Raw genomic sequence first — 21,479 nt, 5'->3', positions numbered from 1 at the left:
TACTCATACATCACTCTCTGTGATTATCTGGCTTTTTCTCCTGTCTCTTGGTTCCCTTTCCCTCTACTCATACATCACTCTCTGTGATTATCTGGCTTTTTCTCCTGTCTCTTGGTTCCCTTTCCCTCTACTCATACATCACTCTCTGTGATTATCTGGCTTTTTCTCCTGTCTCTTGGTTCCCTTTCCCTCTACTCATACATCACTCTCTGTGATTATCTGGCTTTTTCTCCGGTCTCTTGGTTCCCTTTCCCTCTACTCATACATCACTCTCTGTGATTATCTGGCTTTTTCTCCTGTCTCTTGGTTCCCTTTCCCTCTACTCATACATCACTCTCTGTGATTATCTGGCTTTTTCTCCTGTCTCTTGGTTCCCTTTCCCTCTACTCATACATCACTCTCTGTGATTATCTGGCTTTTTCTCCTGTCTCTTGGTTCCCTTTCCCTCTACTCATACATCACTCTCTGTGATTATCTGGCTTTTTCTCCGGTCTCTTGGTTCCCTTTCCCTCTACTCATACATCACTCTCTGTGATTATCTGGCTTTTTCTCCTGTCTCTTGGTTCCCTTTCCCTCTACTCATACATCACTCTCTGTGATTATCTGGCTTTTTCTCCGGTCTCTTGGTTCCCTTTCCCTCTACTCATACATCACTCTCTGTGATTATCTGGCTTTTTCTCCGGTCTCTTGGTTCCCTTTCCCTCTACTCATACATCACTCTCTGTGATTATCTGGCTTTTTCTCCTGTCTCTTGGTTCCCTTTCCCTCTACTCATACATCACTCTCTGTGATTATCTGGCTTTTTCTCCTGTCTCTTGGTTCCCTTTCCCTCTACTCATACATCACTCTCTGTGATTATCTGGCTTTTTCTCCGGTCTCTTGGTTCCCTTTCCCTCTACTCATACATCACTCTCTGTGATTATCTGGCTTTTTCTCCTGTCTCTTGGTTCCCTTTCCCTCTACTCATACATCACTCTCTGTGATTATCTGGCTTTTTCTCCTGTCTCTTGGTTCCCTTTCCCTCTACTCATACATCACTCTCTGTGATTATCTGGCTTTTTCTCCTGTCTCTTGGTTCCCTTTCCCTCTACTCATACATCACTCTCTGTGATTATCTGGCTTTTTCTCCGGTCTCTTGGTTCCCTTTCCCTCTACTCATACATCACTCTCTGTGATTATCTGGCTTTTTCTCCTGTCTCTTGGTTCCCTTTCCCTCTACTCATACATCACTCTCTGTGATTATCTGGCTTTTTCTCCGGTCTCTTGGTTCCCTTTCCCTCTACTCATACATCACTCTCTGTGATTATCTGGCTTTTTCTCCTGTCTCTTGGTTCCCTTTCCCTCTACTCATACATCACTCTCTGTGATTATCTGGCTTTTTCTCCTGTCTCTTGGTTCCCTTTCCCTCTACTCATACATCACTCTCTGTGATTATCTGGCTTTTTCTCCTGTCTCTTGGTTCCCTTTCCCGCTTCTTTCCCTCTAACTTTAATCACCCTCATTCTTGCTCTCCCTTGATTTAAAAGTCATGCAGGGTGAGTTTCAAAGGGAGGAAGGAACAGTCAGGACGGAGTGAGCTTTTTGGCAGTAGTCGGAGAGGGATGGTTCTCTGACCTCCATTTCTCCCTGAAAAGGACTTTGTTGAATGTGGTAAGAGAGACAGAGGCACTATCCATCATAAGTGTTTGGACTGCATTTCCTGTTTATCTGGAAAGGCATCATGTAACTTACAAGCCCAGAGGAAACTGCAGAGGGCGCGAGGTAGGGCAGAGTCGACGACAACAACAGCTAACAAGACTAACGAGACTTGCAGCCTTGTTCACACAGAAACACTCACTGTGAGAAAGTGCAAAGTAACGAGTGTGTGAGTGACCAAGCTATTAAATTAGCGCTTACAACTAGGTCTTATATTCTCAAATCGACAATAACAAATGGTTGAATTGTGTTAACTAGCAAAAAGTGACATGAGTATTGAGTATTGGATTCCCAAAAAGTATCATCAAGTTTGAATTTTAGCATTGTTACCACCCCTTATAGCAAACAAACCACATCCTATCTAGCAGCCAAAGCACTGGACTGAACTTAAGTGGCCCTGCCCAGTTTATATGAAATGGCACGTTATCAGTGTGTGCGTGTGTACGGGACATTATCTGTTAAGGGAAACACTATTTTGGTCAGCGTTTCCCCTTGGGTACGGTATTCCTTTCCTGAGGGTTTCCTGGAAGCAGGGCTGTTGTCCGGACCTCCTTGTGCCTAGCGTGTATTCGGTGTGTGTGTGTGGGTTTAAATAGTATCAAGTAGTCGTCCAAGTCTGAGGACTTCTAGCTGAGACAAGGCATGAACACAAATACAAAATGATACAGGCTCTCACACACACACACACAGGAAACACTCTTCCCCATCGCTCTCTCTCACACACATTGGAAACACTCTTCCACATCTTTGTCTCCCTTTCACGCACACACACACACACACACACGAGTGATGGTCTGTATCCAAAATGGCACCCTATTCCCTCCCTATGCAGTGCACTACCTTCAACCAGGGCCCATAGGCCTCTGGTCAAAAGTATTGCACTTAACACTATTCCCTATATTGTAACTCCAAAGGACACAACGACTAGGTTCCAGTTTAACAACCTTTACTTCACAGCACGGTACATAGCGGCCATTACGCTCAGGCCCGGTCCAACAGTAACCTCTGCACAGAGAGAGAGCAGCGTAATTACAAAAGTTTAAGGATACTTCACTTATTCTCACACTTTTCTTGAAAGACAAAACAAATAATTAAATGGCTAAGCATTATTCAAGTCCCTCATTTCAATGGGTCATGTGGCAATGTCACGTGACATTTTTACACATGCTGCCACTTTCCATTACTGAGTGCCTTCAGGATAACACTTTCTTAGTCAGACAGTCAGCCAGCTGTTCCTTTGTAGCGGACCACAGAATCCGCTGGATTCTCAGAGCCAGAATCAGTTCCTTGATGCTGCTAATCTCAAAATGAATTATTTCTGTCACAGACTTGGTTGACAGCATCAACTAGGGAGTAGCTGTCAGTGACACACACACACCACAGGCCTTTTTGTCTCACCAGTGGTATTTTATTTAACCTTTTTTTAAATTAGGCAACCTCTGAGAACAATGTTGCATTGTCAATTCCATCTGCAGGAGCAAGGTTGTTTTCTAGCAAGTGTGCTCCTGACAACCCTGCTGATACTTTGATAACAGATAGGTGAGAATCTTCCTTCCTCGTCCCAGTAAGACAATTAGATGTCCACCTTTTGTGCCTCCATAAACATAAAGGTGGAGGCACAACTAGTTTCAGAGTCATCTTTTCCCACATGCTGAAACCTTAAGAGTCAAGTGACTCAAGTTCTGATTTTAGTTTACAAACCACTTTGTTATCCTCATGCATTGTTTGTACAGTGGCATGTTTTGTGTTGAATGTCTATCAACCCATAGAATTAGATCTATCTTTGACCTCAGCTGATCAGCTTCGATTGCAGAGGGAGGAAGGAGTCTCTTTGTACAGCTCTTGAAGAATCCAAATGGATGGGTTGAAGATTCATGATGTACCTCTCCTGTTGAGGCAGTATTATTCCGGCAACTGAAACAACATAAAAAAGGAGTGCCACGCCCCTCACGGCTGTCCAGGTAAATGGCTTTGCCACTGTTGTGGTCTGTGAGCCACCACAGATGATGTCATCAACATGAAAGGAGAGAACTCCAGCCATTGCAGTCTTGATCAAGCTAGTAGAAGACGGCAGGATCCATTTGACATTTTTCCTCCTGTAATCAGCATTGCTGCCTTGACTTTGTTGTACCAGTAGAGTGATGCATCTTCCAGGCCAGACACACACTTTTTTAGTTCCCACAGTTCCTTCACCCTTAACTTTAGGTGGAGGTCGGATGTGAATGTCCCTTGACAGCAATGTTCCCTGCAGAAATGCAGCTCATGTCCATAGAATTAACCTGTTGAGTGTAGGGGGCCGTAGTTTGATGTTTGGATGAAAAACGTACCCAAATTAAACTGCCTATTTCTCAGGCCCAGAAGCTAGAATATGCATATAATTGGCAGATTAGGATAGAAAACTCTAAAGTTTCCAAAACTGTCAAAATATTGTCTGAGTATAACAGAACTGATATTGAGGAAAATCCAACTCAGAAGTGTCATTTTTCCTGAAAGCTCTCGGTTCCATTGCCTGCCTTCACTCCATTTAAAGGGATATCAACCAGATTCCTTTTCCTATGGCTTCCCCATGGTGTGAACAGTCTTTAGACATAGTTTCAGGATTTTATTTTGAAAAATTAGCGAGAAAGATCACATCGCGTCAGTGGATGGCTGGGTGCCAGCAGAGTTTTGTATGCGCAACAGCTTGGAGCAGACATTACTCTCTCTCTCCTATTGAAGAAGCTACAGTCCCGGTTTAAATATGATCGATTATATATTGTAAAAACAACCTGAGGATTGATTATAAAAAAACGTTTGACATATTTCTATGAACTTTACGCATACTATTTGGAATTTGTCTGCGATGTCGTGACCGTTTATTGAAATCTGACACACCGGGTGGATTAACAACAAGATAAGCTGTGTTTTGCTATATTGCACTTGTGATTTCATGAAAATTGTATATTTTTAGTAATTTAATTTGAATTTGGCGCTCTGCAATTCAGCGGATGTTGACAACTCCTCAAAACCTCTAGCCATTATTTTGGCACTATTCCAGTAAAGAATTATTCAAGGGAACACATCCACCGTGTTGAGATATTTTTGGGGCCAATGTCTTTGACACCCTCAGTTTTTTTCCTCCAATTACTGAGCTCATCTTGTTAAAGCAGGTCAAATGACACGTCATTTGTTTCGACGACATCATCAATGTCATTCAGTCATTCTAGATTGTTTCAATTCTGAGAATATCTACAAGTGACAGGTCCACTGACCACAGTAACAGAAAGGGCAGCTGGTTCAGAGTACTGAAAGTTGTACTAGTTCTGGTCGAATGTTTTTCTGCTCAAATGTTGCTGTGTGTGGAATACCACTTTCTCTGTCCATGCATTTAACAGTTTGTGCAGTTTTCAGATTGGAACAACCATGTTTTAACATGTGGCTGCTGTTCAATGTTTTCCTCAAAAGTATTACCTGTTTCATGGTTGAAGGTTTCTGCTCCATTTCCTGTGTCAGTTTCAGTGTCCATATCAGTGAATGCGACATCTGGTAGGTTTGTGTCGGTGACCTTTTCGATATGCAGATTCTCAGCAACAGCCCCTCCAACTTGTTGATCATTTATTTACCTTCTGCAATCTTCAGTGGTGCACCCAGACAATGGTGCCTCTGTGCCTCACAAATATCGCCATACCATATTGGCCAATAACGACTCCGGGTCCTTTCCACTCGACAGTCAACTCATTTGTGGTACACTTTGTCTCCAGTCTCGTACTTCTCATCTGTGGGACAGAATTGTTTACAGAGCACTGCAGATTCTCTCTGAACACCTCTTCGGTGAATGCCTTTCCCGCTGCATGTAGTGCTGAAAGGTGCAGTCCCCCAGCGGATTCTGTGACTGACTATAAAAAGAAGCATCGGATCTTGTGCTCCTAAAGACACTCAGTAACGGAAAGTGTCAGCTTGAGTAAAGCTTCTGGTGCTGGTGGCTCATCAACTAGTACAGTGGGAAGATTAGGGTTCTGCCTGAACACTAGCTGGTATGGGCTGTAGCCAGGCACATTGTGCATGGAGTTCTTTGCCATCAGCTCCCAATCTAGGGCCGTTTCCCAGTCACATTCATTGTCTTGCATCACTTTCAGCATAATCTGAGTGTCTGATTAGGTCTCTCCACAAGTCCAGTACTCCATGGACTGGATGCAGCAGTTTTTATTTCCATGTTGAATTAGTCTGCCATTTCATTATTATTGAACTCTTCTCCATTGTCAATTTCTGGAGCAGGGCCACGCACACTTATCCAGTAATGAATGAAGTGCTTGATGACGTCACTGGGTTTCTTTGTGTTCACAAGGCCTCCAGCACTGAAAAAAGCTGGTCTGGGCTTAGTTTTTTTTTTGTACTTCTGGTTTCCATTGACAGGCTCACTATCTGCCGTTGAATAGAAATACTCTCATCATTACTCCCAGTACCGCAGATAAATTTCTGAAGTCTGTCAACTGTAGCATGTCCAAACTGTTTGTGAAGTTTCAACAATACTTTCAGCCGTATTTTCCCTCTGTGGTCATGTGCTCTGTGACTGTCAGAACCTCCATGTGCTCTGTGACTGTCAGAACCTCCATGTGCTCTGTGACTGTCAGAACCTCCATGTGCTCTGTGACTGTCCGAATCAGATTTTCATGGACTCTACGTCGTCTGTCTAAAAAAAATTACACAATAGTGTCCTGAGGTAGTAAGTTCACGGGTCACTGGGTGTTTAACCATCCCTGCCTTGTCATTTTCCATGTTTAGTACAGCTCCTGCCTTCTTGAAGGAAGTCTTGCTTAATAGTAAGGAGATATCTGCAGGAACCACCTCTGTTTCAATGTGACACTTAGAATAACCAATTTTTGTGTCAGGGTGCCATGAGAGTTATTTAAGATACCCTTCAAAGAGGTAGGGTTTTGGCACGAACTGCCCTCCCATACGGGTGGGAGAGCCAAGAGACCAGAGGTGACGGAACGGAGTGCTCGAGTTGGGGTGTAGGGTTAAAGCATAGCCTGAAGGTAAGGAGGGACAGTTCTCCTTGCTGCTCCCTATGCAAGCACCAGGGTCTTGAAGATGATGCATGCTTCAGCTGGAAACCAGTGGAGTATTCGGAATAGCGGGATGACATGGGAGAATAAGGAAGGTGGGGGGGGGAGAAAAGTAGTTGAGTGTCATCTGCATTGCAATGATGAGTGACCATGTGAGGATATGACAGAGCAGAGAAATTGATGTAAAGATAAATGAGGGGGCCCAGAACCGAGCCCTGGGGGACACCAGTAGAGCGAGCATATGGTACAGACACAGATACTCTTCACGCTGCATGGTAGGAACAGCCTGCCAGGTTGGATGCAATCCAGGAGAGTGCAGAGCCTGAGACACTCAACCCTGAGAGGGTGGAGAGGAGGATCTGATTGTTCACGGTGCCAATGGCTGCAGATAGATCGAGAAGGAGGTTGAGCACAGTTGAGAGAGAGTCCGTTTTTTCTAGAGCAGAGAAGGGTCTCATTTGACTGAGCTGCCTTGAAACCGGACTGGTTAAGGTCAAATCATATTTTGAACATCCTTCCGATTTAATTCACATCAGGTCTTTTTTTTTTTATCACACACTATGCGTGTTCATGCATTACCAATCACAGCATATCCTAAGGATTCAACTATAAAAAATCTTGGTATCTGAAACATTTGTTTTACAACAGTGTAATGTTATACTGCTCTCTCAGTGCTTACATTTTCCTCTGTTAGTTTAAGTTGTTTGTTTTTGAGGACAGTCTTCAAACCAAATGGTAAGTGCTTTGACATATTGCACATTTTTGATCTCCTTCAAATGTTCCAGTGGATTGGTTCCAGGCAATGGAGCCCTTGTCTGGCTGTCTTAAGAACGCGACTTGTTCGCGCCATTTCTCTGCTGATCAGTATAGTATGCCACGTAACTCGGATTCCATCCGTTATTGGCGCAGTGCTGTATCTCTCAGGCTACCCTTGAACTATAATATAAATCGCAAGTGCTCGTTTTTTCTTGTCTAGATTGGTAACTCGCGTCCAGATTCCAAGTTCAATTCCAAACTTTCACACGACCTCTTCTCGTCGAAGCAAGGTGGCACATTGTTATTAGGCATCCTCTGCTACCAATGTTAAATGCCAAATGACGCGATGATCAGGTTCCACTTTAATAACGTTTACTTCACAGTATCAGCACAGTACATAATGGCCATTACACTCAGGCCCGGTCCAACAGTGACTTCTGAGCAAGCACACTAACAACAGAGGGACAGCGCTGTAATTACAGAAGTATTGGGCTACTTAAAACATGAACTTAACAATAGGGTGCCATTTGGGACACAGACAGGGGTTTCCATCTGTGGGCCGGAGCAGCTAATGGGCTGGCCATTGATTGGCTGCATCACCGCTTGGTATGGAAACTGCTTGGCATCCGACCGCAAGGCACTACGGCGGATAGTGTATACGGCAAAGTGCATCACTAAGGCCGAACTCCCTGGCATCCAGGACCTCTATATCAAATAAAAATGCCCTAAACAAGGTCAGAATCCAGCTTATTTTATTTTATTATATATATAATATATATATATAAGATACAACCAGATTTTGCTACAAAGAGACAGAATCATTAGGTCATTTGTTTTGGTACTGTCCATATGTAGCTTGCTTTTGGTAGCAGGTTCAGGAATGGATGAAGAATTGCAATATTTATCTGGAGCCAACTCCGCAAATAGCACTGCTGGGTGATTTGAAACATCATAGTCAATAGATCAATAATATAATAAACACTCTTAGCAAAAATGTGTATCTTTCATTTACAATCAGTAGAAACTATGAGAATAGAAAGGTTCAGAGCTTTTGTGAAACATCACCGCACAGCTGGAAAATGTATGTCAAATAGAAATCAAACCTGGATGGTGTTCAGAGTGGGACTAAAAATAAGCTAACTAATGTAAAATGTATAAAGTGTGTATTAGCTGGGAGTAGAAGCCCAAGTGTCATTGTCCATTAGTTTAATCCAATTAGGGGCGCGGTGGTAGTGTCAGGGGAAAATATATGTCAAATAAACTGAACTAAAATAAACGCAACATGCAAGAATTTCTACGATTTTACTGAGTTAGTTCATATAAGAAAGTCTGTCAATTTTAATAAATTCATTAGGTCCTAATCTAACCCCTAACACTTTACTCAGGAAGTTTGCCACCGGCACACTGCAGTAGGGAAGTAAAGCCGAAGTCGAATCCATCACTTCCGTTGTTTGTTTGTGCCCATAGCGCTGGGAAAAAAATGAGGTGGATAACACTGAAAATATAAATCACCGAATATGATCTGCAAGTTATATGGATCTACAAAATAGATAGCCCTAAGACGGGGACTAGATGGGACAGGGACTAGATGGCTCTGGGACGGGGACTCGATGGGACGGGGACTCGATGGGACGGGGACTCGATGGGACGGGGACTAGATGGCCCTGGGACGGGGACTAGATGGCCCTGGGACGGGGACTAGATGGGACGGGGACTAGATGGCCCTGGGACATCTGAAAACATTTCTTTTTAAACTTTGGCATACCTCATCTCTGGCTCTCATCAAAGCTTTTCCACTCACGATAGTGACAGGATAACCCATGTATTTCATGCCAATAAAGCTGAATTGAAGCATGACTGGTTGTTTCAGGCAGTCTTACCTCGCCAAATGCTCCCCTGCCGATCACCTTGAGCATCTCGAAGTCTTCCCTGTGCAGACGCATCTCCTTCACGGTGGTGGTGAACGGCTTCACTGCAATAACAAAATGGGGGGAAAAAATGTGCTTTAGGCATACACCCATCTCACATTACACCATCATATAATATCCCTGTTGTATCATATGTTAGGTGAATCTGTTTTAGTATAGCAGTTCACTCACATTACACCATCATATAATGTCCCTGTTGTATCATGTTAGGTGAATCTGTTTTATAGCAGTTCACTCACATTACACCATCATATAATGTCCCTGTTGTATCATATATGTTAGGTGAATCTGTTTTAGTATACCAGTTCGCTCACATGAGCCATGCATGAAGCACGAGCAGTCGGTCTGTGTTCCTCAAAGTTTCTCAACCATAGGACGAACCTGTGTGAATATCCACACGTTGTTACACACAAATTTCAAAAGACCATGATGTTTTACATTAGACCATTTGACAACATTATCCAATGAATAGAAGGTGACAACTTATCTTTGTCTGTTATGCTGATGTGTTACATACAAAATGGGATCAAAAGAGGGTTTGTGGCAATGTTAGCAACCGCATAGAAAATGTTACTTAGGCTTTCAATATGGATGGGCATTTAAAATAATATCACTATTTGAATAATCATGAAATGTTTTCGGAAACCCAGATAGTCAAAATCCATGTTTAAAAGTTAAACATGGAACTAGCTTGATGTGCAGCCTGCGTGACTTGGGCGCTCTGCTTACATCAGAGCAGGGGATGGGCTGGGGCCGGTCAATTACACACAGGAGGGAGAGAGCCATGCAGACTGGTGCAAGTGAAACAAACTTGTAGATCCCATATATTATCCATCATCCCATCTGGTAGTGCTTCTCTTGACTGCTTCAAATCGAAGCTAACAAAGATAGCCAGCCATATTATGCTGCGCTTTCTGTCCTTGTCTACAACTTCATTAAAAAAAAAAAAAAAAACGACCTACCTGATGGTTGCTTGTTGTAGGCTACTCCTCAGCCAATTGAATTCTGTAATTTGAATTCCATTTTGCATTGATTAGAGATCTGACATTGACAGCTACACATGGAGCCCGACTGTAGCCTAGTGTCACTTTGAATGCCCGACAATAACAAGCGCGTGAAAACTGTGTAGGCTACGGTATGTCTGTCATAAAAGTTTAGAATTTCAAATGTCATAGAGATAATTATTTAATTTAGACAGTCTTTCCATTGTTAAATAGGCCCGTTCGGATAGTCGAGTAACCGTGCCCATCCCTAGCTTCCAAGTGCTGACACTTTATTCTGTATAAATATGCCTTAACTCCATCATAAACTATTTGGGAAACGGCAGCCAAGTCTAATAGAGCATGCTTATTTGGAAAATAAACCTGTCTCCACAGTGATCTGGTCAAAACAGACAAAGCACTGTACCCCATCTCTCCACCCCGGTTTACTGCGGGAGGCTCTGCGGGAGGGCTGGCACGGACCCAAGCAGGGCCTGCGAGGAGCCAATCTGCAGCACTCCTCGCCATATGAGGACATGCAGACAGATCCTGTGTAGAGTGCGTTTATCACTCCCAAGCCTTTTTCTCTAAACAGAGGGAGCAACCTGCCTCTCGACTGTGTTCATTTAAACAGACGAGACGTTCATTCCCTCCTGTGGCAGATCCTTCATAGCCTACAAGCAGAATGACGGGTTCACGGCTCGGCAATGGAGCTCACAAAAAGGGTCACAATACACACATGAAGTGTGGAGTAATGGCTACCACAAAATGTAACAAACGTGCATGCTAAAAACTGTGGACCATTAGCACTGATGATTTTGACAACAACTTAAACTGAGCGCACCCTTTGCCTTCAGGTCCCTGTTAGTTTTTATTTTATTTTTATCTCTGATGTGATTGGTCCCTCGCAGCATTCAAGGTGAGGATTTACTTAACCAATAAACATGTGGGTAGGCAGTGTCCCCTTGACAGAGCAGATAGCGGTGGGCCAAGTGACCACCCACCAATCACCCAAACACTGGATTGCCTGAACGATTACATAACGATTACGTAAACTAGCATTATGAAATGAGCTCTCAGATTATAATCTCGATTTGATGCTCTGCATATGCATACCAAGAGAGTGACAGTGAAAGGCCGACATGTGGGCCTTGTTAGTATAAGGAAAGTGACACGCTAGTGTCTCCACACAACCATCAGGCGTCCTGTCGATTGAAGTGCCAACATGATTCTAGCTAAACCCTTTGAAGACAAAGACCGGCCTTTCATATCCTCAGCTTAAATTGTGTTATTTCTGTAATTCACGCAAGCCCCATCTTGTCAATTACAATAAACTCCCATCACCGGCAATCAGAATGATTCCATGCGGAAAGTGAAACACCAGCTACAGAAGCTTTGTATTAATTAACCCCTGTCCCTCTGCAAATTTAGCACCCCATCGCCGCAATCGTCATGCTTTTCATTGCTTTTTCATTCATAGCTCAAACTCTAATTAGGTCTCTGCCTACACTGAGCTGCTTTGGAAAAATGTATTCAGTACATAGAGTACTTCAACAATTCTAGCAGCCAGTGTCTTTGAACCCCTTAGGTAGTTGGTCGTTCTTTACGCCATAGAATGTTCAGTATGCAGGGGGGTGCCTGCCGCTTTGACAGATGCTTTAGACTCCCGTACAGATCCAGAGGGTATACGCTTGGCACAGGACTGAGTGCCACTTGGAGAACGGGCAGCCCAGTGACAGAGGGATCAGCTGTTCACACTGATGCAAAGAAGAACCATTGTCTTCTAATTAAATAAGATTACTGGTAGCCTTAAATGAATGCCATTCATGTCAACGCAATTACGATTTGTGGACATGCACTGCAAGATGTTAAAGAGGAAGCTTTAAATATAATTTAAGCATATTTAACTTAATTCCCCTCGCCTGAGATGTATTTTATCCATCCGTCTATATGAAACATTAGCCTAAAAGTATGTTATCTTAAACAGGACACCTAAACTGAACAGGACTCAGAGGGCGGAGGTAATAAAATCGCAGATGTAACAGGATGATATAGCCTAGAGGGATTCATGGCAAGTCAGTCAGCGCTTTCCAACACCGAAGCCATGACATAGGCTACCGGTGACAGAGCAGGAACGTGAAGACCGCTTCCAACCGTCTTGGACTGGCAGCCCTACTCAGAATCTGACCCTGCTGGATGTGCAGCACTACCCAAAGTCAACTCAATCTACAGCAGTAAATCCCTTTCCTGCTCCCTTCAGTATTTTGTCTATCATAGTTGATGTGTACCTATGATGAAAATTACAGGCCTCTCATCTTTTTAAGTGGGAGAACTTGCACAATTGGTGGCTGACTAAATACTTTTTTGCCCCACTGTATATATATCCCCTGACGTGCGGCAACACTGCATAGGTGAGGTGCTGTGCTCACTGATTTAAAAATGGTGAAGATCCCTTTTTAGAAGCGCTGGCACAGGCATAAAAGTTGGTCTAATTTACTTTAAAGTCTTGGCGATTTACATTGTTTTGTTCACAATTAGGTTGTTTCTCAATGTTTGAGTTTGCTTCAAATGCTAAGCTACTAGTCAGACTCTCAGTGTTTCTCAAAATGCATACTACCGTGCTCAGAGCACACAAATTGGAGCACGGGAGGATCGGAGGATGAGTCCAAATCAAAGCGAAATGGAGCACGGAGGGCACTTCTCTAATGGGTACGTTTGTATATATTTTCAAGCAACCATGTAAAAAATGATGCAACATTTCTTGAAATCAATGGCAGCCATTATTTGAGCTGAAGCGAGAGAAATTAGACTGACTTCAGAATGAAATGTTGCCTGTTCCCATCTCATGTTGCCTACCTACAATATTGTATCTTGATATGTTAATAAATACATGCTGCATTCATTTTGGCATGTTTATCTGCCTTGGTACCGCAGATCGCAAGCCCATAATAAGTCAATAGGGCTAACTGGCTAGCTACTACTGTTAGCCTCAAAGAATTGTTAGCTAGCTACCCACGAAGAATTGACATCCATCTTGCATAATATTAGGTCACAAAATGTGTTTAAACATCACAGCCCTAATGAAAGTATCTCAAAACTTAGATTGTATCACAAAACAAACAGTAGACAGCAGGGATCTTCAATCCAGGCAAGGATTGTCTCTGCTGCTGTTACCAGGTTGGAAAAGTAACTTCTTGGTCCAAACAGCCACTCTGGCAGGTAGTTTAAAAAAAATGTCCAACCACTCAAGATTTATGAGCAAACATGTCAAATTGCACAAAAAATCTAAAGTAACAGGTGAGCATCCTTTGTTTATAAAACAAGAAATGTATTACCAGTGAGAAATTATGTAATATACTTCTAAATTCAATTGTCACCCGAGTCTATTCACACCCTTTCAATTTTTCCACAGTGTTGTGTTACAGTCAATTTAAAGTGGATTCAAATTTAGATTTTATGTCACTGGCCGACACACAATATCCCATAACGTCAAAGTGGAATTATGTTTTTAGAAATGTACACAAATGAATAAAGAATGAAAAGCTGAGTCAATACAAATTCAACCCATTTGTTATGGCACGCCTAAATAAGGTCAGGAGTAAAAATAAGTTGCATGAACTCACTGTGTGCAATAAGTGTTTATTAACATACATTTTTTAATGACTACCCTCTATCCCACATATACAATAATATGTAAGGTACCCTCAGTCGAACATTGAAAACACAGATTCAATCACAAAGACCAGAGAAGCTTTACAATGCCTTGAAGAAAGGCACCTATTGGTAGAAATGGAAAAAGAAAAGAAAAATAACACATTTAATATCCTGTTGAGCATGGTGAAGCTGGAAGTTATTTTCCCACTTTCCATGTTATAGCCAACAGGCTAAAAAAAGGTCTGGGGATGTTGAGGAATTCAAATAAAACCAGAGAAGAAGATGCAAACTTTAGGCTACTTGGTGAATTTGCAAGGCATGCAAGACATTGTGAGATGCAGATTACCAAAACAGTCAGTGCAGTCGGAAAGTATTCAGCCCGATGGACTTTTTCCACATTGTTATGTTACAGCCTTATTCTAAAATAAAATACAAATCAACACACAATGTCAAAGCGAAAACAGGTTTAGACATTTTAGCAAATGTAATTATCGCTACATATTCGTCGCCAGACCCACTGGCTCCAGGTCATCTACAAGTCTATGCTAGGTAAAGCTCCGCCTTATCTCAGCTCACTGGTCACGATGGCAATACCCATCCGTAGCACGCGCTCCAGCAGGTGTATCTCACTGATCATCCCTAAAGCCAACACCTCATTTGGCCGCCTTTCGTTCCAGTACTCTGCTGCCTCTGACTGGAACGAATTGCAAAAATCGCTGAAGTTGGAGACTTTTATCTCCCTCACCAACTTCAAACATCAGCTATCTGAGCAGCTAACCGATCGCTGCAGCTGTACATAGTCTATTGGTAAATAGCCCACCCTTTTCACCTACCTCATCCCCATACTGTTTTTATTTATTTACTTTTCTGCTCTTCTGCACACCAATATCTCTACCTGTACATGACCATCTGATCATTTATCACTCCAGTGTTAATCTGCAAAATTGTAATTATTTGCCTACCTCCTCATGCCTTTTGCACACATTGTATATAGACCCCCCCCTTTGTTTTCTACTGTGTTATTGACTTGTTAATTGTTTACTCCATGTGTAACTCTTTGTTGTATGCTCACACTGCTATGCTTTATCTTGGCCAGGTCGCAGTTGCAAATGAGAACTTGTTCTCAACTAGCCTACCTGGTTAAATAAAGGTGAAATAAAAATAAAATAAAAAAATACTACTCCAAGGTGGCATAGCAGTTCAGGCGTCTTTTGTCCTCGTCTTGTCGTGTCCTGTATATATATATATTTACAACTTTTTCACATACATTTTATTTTTATTTTCCATCAACTCATCTTCAAAACACTCTCCTGCAACCCGCCTCACCAATGTATATTTATAAAAAAGTATTATTTACCTCAGATCTGTAATCCTCCAAGAAGCTAGCCAGAAACTCCAAGAAGCTAGCCAGAAGCTAATCCAGAAGCTAGTTCAGAAGCTAGTTCAGAAGCTAGTTAGCTCCTTTACTGGCAAATCGTTAATATTCAGCTAACCACGGTTTGTGGTCATCAGCTATCCTTTAGCTCGAAAATCTATCGGCAGTTCTGTACGGCGCAGCGCGGCTCGGAACGGAACATACCGGACCAATTTTTCTCTCCATGTCCCTGGATTTTGACTGCTCTCTGGACATTCATACCCGGATCTCACAGCTAGCTAGCTGCTATCCGTGTGACTATCGGCCTTCGTCGATTCCGGAGCAAACATCAATTATTTCGGAGCTAGCAAGCTCCGTCAATCACTCCTGAGTTCCATCAATCACACCTGGGCTGCAGTCACCTATCCGGACCCGTTTTACTGCCTTCGCGGAGCCCCACCGGGCCTTCACAACTGGACTGCCGACGTTATCTACCCGAAGGAGTTATTCGGCTGGCTCCTCCGTCGCGACGTTACCTGAACGCCCATCTGCGGCCTGCTAACCGTTAGCTGTCTTACCGGCTGCTATCTGAATAGACAATCGGACAATTTTTTTATTATTTTTTTATTATTTTTTAAATTATTATTATGTTTTCTTCTTGGGCCTCTATAACTATATCTATTGTTTTTATTTTTGTTGTTGTTGTGTGATTTGGATTAATCCCCTCTACCACACGGAACCCCACTAATCTACTGACGGAACGTAAGGGGTGGCTAACAGACCTCCATCCTATGCTAGCTTGCTACCGATGCCCTGGCTAGCTGTCTAAATCACCAACCAACCTCTCCACTCACCGGACCCTTTTGATCACTCGACTAAGCATGCCTCTCCTTAATGTCAATATGTCTTGTCCATTTCTGTTCTGGTTAGTGTTTATTGGCTTATTTCACTGTAGAGCCTCTAGTCCTGCTCACTACCTTATCCAACCTATTAGTTCCACCACCCACACATGCAATGACATCTCCTGGTTTCAACGATGTTTCTAGAGACAATATCTCTCTCTTCATCACTCAATACCTAGGTTTACCTCCACTGTATTCACATCCTACCATACATTTGTCTGTACATTATACCTTGATGCTATTTTATCGCCCCCAGAAACCTCCTTTTACTCTATGTTCCAGACGTTCTAGACGACCAATTCTCATAGCTTTTAGCCGTACCCTTATTCTACTCCTCCTATGTTCCTCTGGCGATGTAGAGGTGAATCCAGGCCCTGCAGTGCCTAGCTCCACTCCTATTCCCCAGGCGCTCTCTTTTGACGACTTCTGTAACCGTAATAGCCTTGGTTTCATGCATGTTAACATTAGAAGCCTCCTCCCTAAGTTTGTTCTATTCACTGCTTTAGCACACTCTGCCAACCCGGATGTTCTAGCTGTGTCTGAATCCTGGCTTAGGAAGACCACCAAAAACTCAGACATTTTAATTCCAAACTACAACATTTTCAGACAAGATAGAACTGCCAAAGGGGGCGGTGTTGCAATCTACTGCAAAGATAGCCTGCAGAGTTCTGTCCTACTATCCAGGTCTGTACCCAAACAATTTGAACTTCTACTTTTAAAAATCCACCTCTCTAAAAACAAGTCTCTCACCGTTGCCGCCTGCTATAGACCACCCTCTGCCCCCAGCTGTGCTCTGGACACCATATGTGAACTGATTGCCCCCCATCTATCTTCAGAGTTCGTGCTGCTAGGCGACCTAAACTGGAACATGCTTAACACCCCAGCCATCCTACAATCTAAACTTGATGCCCTCAATCTCACACAAATAATCAATGAACCTACCAGGTACCTCCCCAAAACCTTAAACACGGGCACCCCCATAGATATCATCCTAACCAACTTCCCCTCTAAATACACCTCTGCTGTCTTCAACCAAGATCTCAGCGATCACTGCCTCATTGCCTGCATCCGTAATGGGTCAGCGGTCAAACGACCTCCACTCATCACTGTAAAACGCTCCCTGAAACACTTCTGCGAGCAGGCCTTTCTAATCGACCTGGCCGGGGTATCCTGGAAGGATATTGATCTCATCCCATCAGTAGAGGATGCCTGGATATTTTTTTTAAATGCCTTCCTAACCATCTTAAATAAACATGCCCCACTCAAGACTGCCCTTAACCAACACAAAAACATCCTATGGCGTTCTGCATTAGCATCGAACAGCCCCCGTGATATGCAGCTGTTCAGGGAAGCTAGAAATCATTATACACAGGCAGTTAGAAAAGCTAAGGCTAGCTTTTTCAAGCAGAAATTTGCTTCCTGCAACACTAACTCAAAAAAGTTCTGGGACACTGTAAAGACACTGTAAAATAAGAACACCTCCTCCCAGCTGCCCACTGCACTGAAGATAGGAAACACTGTCACCACTGATAAATCCACCATAATTGAGAATTTCAATAAGCATTTTTCTACGGCTGGCCATGCTTTCCACCTGGCTACTCCTACCCCGGACAACAGCACTGCACCCCCAACAGCAACTCGCCCAAGCCTTCCCCATTTCTCCTTCTCCCAAATCCATTCAGCTGATGTTCTGAAAGAGCTGCAAAATCTGGACCCCTACAAATCAGCCGGGCTAGACAATCTGGACCCTTTCTTTCTAAAATTATCTGCCGAAATTGTTGCCACCCCTATTACTAGCCTGTTCAACCTCTCTTCCGTGTCGTCTGAGATTCCCAAAGATTGGAAAGCAGCTGCGGTCATCCCCCTCTTCAAAGGGGGGGACATTCTTGACCCAAACTGCTACAGACCTATATCTATCCTACCGTGCCTTTCTAAGGTCTTCGAAAGCCAAGTCAACAAACAGATTACCGACCATTTCGAATCTCACCATACCTTCTCTGCTATGCAATCTGGTTTCAGAGCTGGTCATGGGTGCACCTCAGCCACGCTCAAGGTCCTAAACGATATCTTAACCGCCATCGATAAGAAACATTACTGTGCAGCCGTATTCATTGATCTGGCCAAGGCTTTCGACTCTGTCAATCACCATATCCTCATCGGCAGACTCGACAGCCTTGGTTTCTCAAATGATTGCCTCGCCTGGTTCACCAACTACTTCTCTGATAGAGTTCAGTGTGTCAAATCGGAGGGTCTGCTGTCCGGACCTCTGGCAGTCTCTATGGGGGTGCCACAGGGTTCAATTCTTGGACCGACTCTCTTCTCTGTATACATCAATGAGGTCGCTCTTGCTGCTGGTGAGTCCCTGATCCACCTCTACGCAGACGACACCATTCTGTATACTTCCGGCCCTTCTTTGGACACTGTGTTAACAACCCTCCAGGCAAGCTTCAATGCCATACAACTCTCCTTCCGTGGCCTCCAATTGCTCTTAAATACAAGTAAAACTAAATGCATGCTCTTCAACCGATCGCTACCTGCACCTACCCGCCTGTCCAACATCACTACTCTGGACGGCTCTGACTTAGAATACGTGGACAACTACAAATACTTAGGTGTCTGGTTAGACTGTAAACTCTCCTTCCAGACCCATATCAAACATCTCCAATCCAAAGTTAAATCTAGAATTGGCTTCCTATTTCGCAACAAAGCATCCTTCACTCATGCTGCCAAACATACCCTTGTAAAACTGACCATCCTACCAATCCTCGACTTTGGCGATGTCATTTACAAAATAGCCTCCAATACCCTACTCAACAAATTGGATGCAGTCTATCACAGTGCAATCCGTTTTATCACCAAAGCCCCATATACTACCCACCATTGCGACCTGTACGCTCTCGTTGGCTGGCCCTCGCTTCATACTCGTCGCCAAACCCACTGGCTCCATGTCATCTACAAGACCCTGCTAGGTAAAGTCCCCCCTTATCTCAGCTCGCTGGTCACCATAGCATCTCCCACCTGTAGCACACGCTCCAGCAGGTATATCTCTCTAGTCACCCCCAAAACCAATTCTTTCTTTGGCCGCCTCTCCTTCCAGTTCTCTGCTGCCAATGACTGGAACGAACTACAAAAATCTCTGAAACTGGAAACACTTATCTCCCTCACTAGCTTTAAGCACCAACTGTCAGAGCAGCTCACAGATTACTGCACCTGTACATAGCCCACCTATAATTTTGCCCAAACAACTACCTCTTTCCCAACTGTATTTAATTTTAATTTATTTATTTATTTTGCTCCTTTGCACCCCATTATTTTTTATTTCTACTTTGCACATTCTTCCATTGCAAAACTACCATTCCAGTATTTTACTTGCTATATTGTATTTACTTTGCCATCATGGCCTTTTTTGCCTTTACCTCCCTTCTCACCTCATTTGCTCACATTGTATATAGACTTTTTTATACTGCATTATTGACTGTATGTTTGTTTTTACTCCATGTGTAACTCTGTGTCGTTTTATCTGTCGAACTGCTTTGCTTTATCTTGGCCAGGTCGCAATTGTAAATGAGAACTTGTTCTCAACTTGCCTACCTGGTTAAATAAAGGTAAAATAAAAAAATTAAAAAAAATATGAAACAGAAATACCTATTTACATTAGTATTCAGACCATTTGCTTTGAGCCTCGAAATTGAGCTCAAAGCAAATGTTCCATTGATCATCACTGAGATGTTTCTACAACTTGTAAAGTCACACAACTGTCTTTATAAAAAGGTCCCACAGTCAACAGTGCATGTCAGAGCAAAAACTAAGCCATGAGGTTGAAGGAATTGTCCGAAGAGCTCCGAGAAAGGATTGTGTTGAGGCACAGATCTGGTGAAGGGTTAAAAACACAGTGGCATCAATCACTCTTAAATGGAAGAAGTTTGGAACCACCAAGACTCTTCGTAGAGCTGCCCCCCAAACTGAGCAATCGGGGGAGAAGGACCTTGGTGAGGGAGGTGATCAAGAACCCGATGGTCACCCTGACAGAGCTCCAGAGTTCCTGTGTGGTGATGGGAGAACCTTTCAGAGGGACAACCATCTCTGCAGCACACCACCAAATCAGGCCTATATGGTCGAGTGGCCAGACGGAAGCCACTACTCAGTAAAAGGCACATGACAGCCCACTTGGAGTTAGCCAAAAGGCACCTAAAGGACTGACTATGAGAAACAAGATTCTCTGTTCTGATAAAACCAAGTTTGAACTCTTAGCCTGAATGCCAAGCATCGCGTCTGGGGGAAACCTGGCAGCATCATGCTGTGGGGATGTTTTTCCAGTGGCAGGGACTGGGAAACTAGTCAGGATTGAGGGAAAGATGAACGGAGCAAAGTACAGAGAGATCCTTGATGAAGTCCTGAGCGCTCTGGAGCAGGTTCAGACTGGGGCGAAGGTTCACCTTCCAACAGAACAACGACCCTAAGCACACAGCCAAGACGACACAGGAGTGGCTGTGGCACAAGTCTCTGAATGTCCTTGAGTGGCCCCGCCAGACTACGGACTTGAACCAGATCGAACATCTCTGGAGAGTAGGGATGCAAGACATATCGGTGAACATATCGGAATCAGCCGATATTAACCGGCCGATGTCTAATTAAACGCCCCGATGTGCAAAACCTTTGTCAAAGCTGACGTGCATACCTGTATAATGTACATAACGCCACGTAAACTTTTGCGCTATAAGTGCAACACGGCATTCCTAAACTAGCCCATCATGTCTGCTGTGTGGATCAAGCAATCATTTGAAAGAGTAACAAAATTTCAGCGAGACAACTCAAAGGCGAAATCCATTAAAGCCAAGATAATGGAATTCAATGCCCTTGACAGTCAACAGTTCTGTCGTGGATGATGTTGGCTTTCGGGCAACTGGTCAAGCACCGGTACGCACTACCAAGTGCGCTATTTTTCAAATGTTGCCCTACCGGAGTTACAGAGTAATGACGTCGCTGTTATTAGCTTCACGACATACATACTATGGAACGCCAGTTGAGTCTTTGCATGTCAAATTAGATACAGGGGCACTGTCAAAGCTGTACAAAAAAGTCTGCAAACAATCAAACACCGGCCACGAAGGATTTCTTTACAATATCTCGTTAGTAATAAAGCATAATTTGTTGACCGCAACTTC

General features: G+C 43.4%; 1 protein-coding gene across 3 annotated transcripts in view; it reads right to left on the bottom strand.

Annotated features, from left to right (window-relative positions):
• LOC109866486 (serine/threonine-protein kinase MRCK beta-like) overlaps positions 1-21,479 on the bottom strand; it is a 145,945-nt gene that overhangs the window by 111,239 nt on the left and 13,227 nt on the right. For all 3 annotated transcript variants that reach the window (XM_020455177.2, XM_031800327.1, XM_020455178.2), the window contains exon 2: positions 9,377-9,468. In XM_020455177.2, coding sequence (XP_020310766.1) covers positions 9,377-9,468 — 92 coding nt within the window. The remainder of the gene's footprint in view (positions 1-9,376; positions 9,469-21,479) is intronic.

Source organism: Oncorhynchus kisutch, linkage group LG21 (assembly GCF_002021735.2).
Source record: "Oncorhynchus kisutch isolate 150728-3 linkage group LG21, Okis_V2, whole genome shotgun sequence".
Classification (NCBI taxonomy): Eukaryota; Metazoa; Chordata; class Actinopteri; order Salmoniformes; family Salmonidae; genus Oncorhynchus; species Oncorhynchus kisutch.
The sequence above is the reverse complement of the archived record's forward strand: the minus strand, read 5'-3'. Positions and strand labels throughout refer to the sequence as shown.